The sequence below is a fragment of the Neodiprion lecontei genome, chromosome 1, assembly GCF_021901455.1.
Source record: "Neodiprion lecontei isolate iyNeoLeco1 chromosome 1, iyNeoLeco1.1, whole genome shotgun sequence".
Taxonomy (NCBI): domain Eukaryota; kingdom Metazoa; phylum Arthropoda; class Insecta; order Hymenoptera; family Diprionidae; genus Neodiprion; species Neodiprion lecontei.
Window position 1 is genome coordinate 8,157,166 of NC_060260.1, and position 4,124 is coordinate 8,161,289.

General features: G+C 41.4%; 1 protein-coding gene across 1 annotated transcript; it reads left to right on the forward strand.

Annotated features, from left to right (window-relative positions):
- Window positions 1–213: 213 nt before the first annotated feature.
- Window positions 214–3,890, forward strand: LOC107220949 (acyl-CoA Delta-9 desaturase). The gene is made up of 5 exons (XM_015659768.2): window positions 214–1,056; window positions 1,140–1,270; window positions 1,790–1,995; window positions 2,288–2,473; window positions 3,095–3,890. The coding sequence occupies exons 1-5, from the start codon at window positions 921–923 to the stop codon at window positions 3,402–3,404; spliced, it is 969 nt and encodes a 322-aa protein (XP_015515254.1). The 5' UTR covers window positions 214–920; the 3' UTR covers window positions 3,405–3,890.
- The last annotated feature ends 234 nt before the right edge of the window (window positions 3,891–4,124 follow it).

The window sequence follows — 4,124 nt, forward strand, 5'->3', positions numbered from 1 at the left end:
TCTCCATCTGCGGTCAACTGACATCATATTTTCCGTGCACCAGTTTGACCTTCAATTTTTTCGTGAACAGAAATCAAAGGTGACCGCGCAGCGTATCGATGAAAATAGCACCTGCGTCACGAGTGAGAGACAAAATACACAGCCGAAGGGAACTCCCGGGGACCGTCGACAATATTAGTGTCTCTTATTTTCAGTGCACGTATCAAACACGGCTACAGTATATGTAAAATTCTGCACAGGCGTGGGTGGGCCGCGAGTCCTACAATAACAACAAAATAATAATCGGGCTCTTCATTACAGTTGAAAGGAAATTCACGCCGTGTATTGTTTTATGAGAATCGATAGATTAATTAAGTCGGCTTAGCGTCACTGTTAAGAATGATTGTCAATTCACGAAGTCAGGTTGTAAATTTACAAAATCGGTCCATCGACGTAAATTACCACGTATTCGTTTTAAAGTTACAATGAAAATTTTTGATCCTGCTAAAATTTATAGCGGAAAGACAGAAATAAGTATCTTGCCAAATTCTGTAGTAAATTTATCGTGTTTCGTAACCGAATAAAATTTCCAATACAGTGCAGAAAGTTCCATACAGAAATTTTCAACAGTGGTGATAAAGCAGAGAAAAATGTCAGACATAGTAGCGACAATGTACACAACGCGACATGAAACTTGTCAAAGGAAATGACGATGTGAAATTCGCCGATTCGTCGATAATGAGATTTCGAGGAGGTCGCGTGGGGTTAAGCTTAAGCAGAACTTTGAACAGGTTCCGCCGGTCGTTTTAGTCATTCTTCGAATCCCTCCGAAGTCGGACGGTGCAATAATTATCCAGTAAGTGAAAACAACGGTCGTAGGATAGCTGCGAGGTTTTGGTATTCCGTAATTCACGACGGATCGGTTCGACAAAGGGTAAATCATGCAGGAAGACGCACCGCCCTCGAAGAGGGAAATGCACTGGCCGACCGTTCTGTGGTACATTTATCTGCACGCCCTCGGTCTTTGGGGTCTCTGGCTGCTCATCTTCGAGGCAAAATGGCTGACGGTGATATTCGGTGAGTGAATTCTGTCCCGTTTCTAATCCCCTCCCTCTAAATTCAACACCAAGACAAAATTCTTCCGAAACCAAAACTTTCAGCCGCTGTAATCACGCTCACAGCGACATTGGGAATCACCCTTGGGGCTCACAGACTCTGGGCTCATTCCAGCTACACTGCCTCTTGGCCTCTAAGGTTATTCCTGATGCTGGCTCACACTCTGGCAGGCGTGGTAAGACTGGCTCCAAATATGGGACATTGTGCCGAAGTTATCCGCCGATTTAAAAATACGTCTTATTAAGCTCAACGCGCACTATGCCGAAGCGAAGAGAAAAAGTTGTTGGAAGGATTTGGAACGGAAGCGAAGCAATCGGAAGGTATCCAAAACTAAAACGAAGTTACCGGAATTTATTGGAAATGGAATGACGGTTTTATAAAACGATCGGGATTGTAGTATTTGTTTACAAAACCTTCGTTCCACTTCCGATAAATTCTGGAAACTTCGCTTTGTTTCCAACATCTTCCAACAGTTTCGATCCTCTTCTCGTTTCTTCGGTTCGTTTCGTGTAGCTTCGCTTCGGCATAGTGCGCGTTGACCTTTTGCCTTACCAACGCTTGAAGTAGGAACCTATAGTTTTCTATCGTAAGAACTACCTGCGAATTGGCGACTAGCTTCAGCGTCGTCATAGATTGAACGACAGCCTGAACAGTGTAGGTACTGACTTGAAACCCTCACCTTCTCTCACCGCAGGGCAACATCTACGACTGGGTGCTCGCTCATCGTATTCACCACAAGTTTTACAAGACAAACATTGACCCGTATAATCACGATAAGGGATTTCTGTACAGTCACGTTTTCAGCAACGTGATGACCTCTAATCCCGAGATGGAAAAACACGTGAGGGACATTGACATGCGAGACGTTGACCTTGACGGTTTCGTATACTTGCAAAGAAGGTTGGTACACGCGAGATTGAAGTCGGTAGCGTTAACGTGACGAAATTTCGGTAAAAGAATCCCTGCTTTTGAATTTCAGAACAGTTTTAAAGTACAACAGTTACGTTCATTCAAAATATTAGTGCACAAATTTGCTTCACAGCGATTTACCGAATTTCAGATGATTCCAAGTCGAGAAGTAACGACTATTTGCACAGAAATGCATCGTTGCAGTGACGTTACTAACTTCAACTTTATTGGTATACCTCTACCTTCAGGGATTAATTTCTGCATATTTTTACTCAATCGGCAGGTTCTACTGGATCATAATGCCGATCTTTGGTCTTTTGTTGCCGATAAACGCGCCCGTCGAGTATTGGGGTGAATCTGTGATGAACTCGATCTTCATTCTGGGATTTTTGCGGTTTGCGCTCACGGTGAACGTGTCCTGGCTGATCAACAGCGCGAATTTGATATGGGGCCTGAAGCCGGGACAGAAGTTAATATCTTTTTTCGTCACTATTTACGATACTGCCTCTCTGATACACAGATTGTTCTTTAAAATGCCCAAGAGCCACGGCACCGTGATCATCGATAGTCGAGGTGTTCACGCGACGTGAGCCAAGTATTGCGAGACATTTTTTCTTGAAGCGAAAAAAACGTTTCCAAGCACACACGGCATGAAAACGCGCGTTCCTCGATTCAATAAATTATTCAACAGCTACTTCGAATCAGTTAATTCTATAGTAAGACCTTTTCGATTAACCTTTCAGACCGAACTTGCCCTAGCCACACCAAATGGCCTCACCGGAAACGACGGGCTTGAATACTTGTGAAATTAAAGCTGTAGAGTTATTTTTGTGGTAGCCTCTCTTCGTATTCCTCTCTTTTCCCTATTCCATTCAATCGTGTTTACGAAATGAAAATATTTGCAAAACCTGCGAAATCATTGAAAGAAGTTGCAGATTCTTGGAACGATCCAAAGGGTTCAACATCACCATAGAATTTACACTTCGTTTCGTTTCGTTCGGTTATTGATTGGCTTAAGATGATATTTTTGAATCTATGAACGATGCTAGAGAAAATTTTTGGAGATCCTTATTTGTCGAAAATTTTTCAGATACCCACCGGACGAAAATAGTATTTTTCTAGTAAGGAAATCATACTGGCCACATTATCACTACATGCTGCCGTGGGATTATAAGAGCGGTGAATTTGGAACATACGACCGTGGGTGCAGTACGACGATTCTCGTAATTTGGGAAACTCTTGGCATAGCTTCAGGCCTGAAAACCGCCACAAGTGAGGACATCCGGAACGCACTGGCTAGAGCAGCTATCGGCGGAGTTAAAATGGAGGATTGCCTCCGGGATGTTCTTAAATCAGCTGAAGAAGAAGCTTTGAAAAAACAGCTAGCTTTCAAACATTAGAAAAAGCGCAGATAAACGGATCGAAACGTTCTGCGTTTTCCATTTTTATTCTCTTTTCTCTCGATTATTCTTTCTCGTTCAATTTCGCGAAATCGCTCACTCGTTACGGTTTTATTGTTATTTATTTACTTTCTTGGATTGTTTTTTTTTTTTCTTAAAATTTGTCAACAAAGCTAGAAACCGGTTACACTCGAAAGTTTTCCGATACTAAGTGCGCCCCTCATCGCAAATATTCATTTTCCGACTAATCCAGGGGTCTTGGTTAATTCACAGATGGTTAAACACGTAAATCACGAAGACATTAGAGCTAAGAAAAAAAACAAACTTCAATGATTCAATATGGAAAGTGAGTAAACTAAATTATTCGCGGTCTCAAGGGTTACCAAATATTTATTTGAGCCAAATATCTAATGCTGGAATGAGTCTGAGACTATAACCACAATACTTGTCGTTCAGAAAATTGAAATTCACTTGTACTTCACAGATCAAAATATACCAATATAAAGTTAAGTCTATCAATACTGTTTCATTAATTATTTGTACAGCATTAATTAACTGGCAATGTTACGAGGAAATGATGTGATTTTAAATAAAATTTTACATCAATTGTTTCATAAGTGTTTGCAATAGTTCATCACGCGACGAAATCCTGCATCAGCGCGCTATTCAGCCAGTAAATCGTAGATAGAAGGGGGAAAATAGATCATTTCACGTATTACT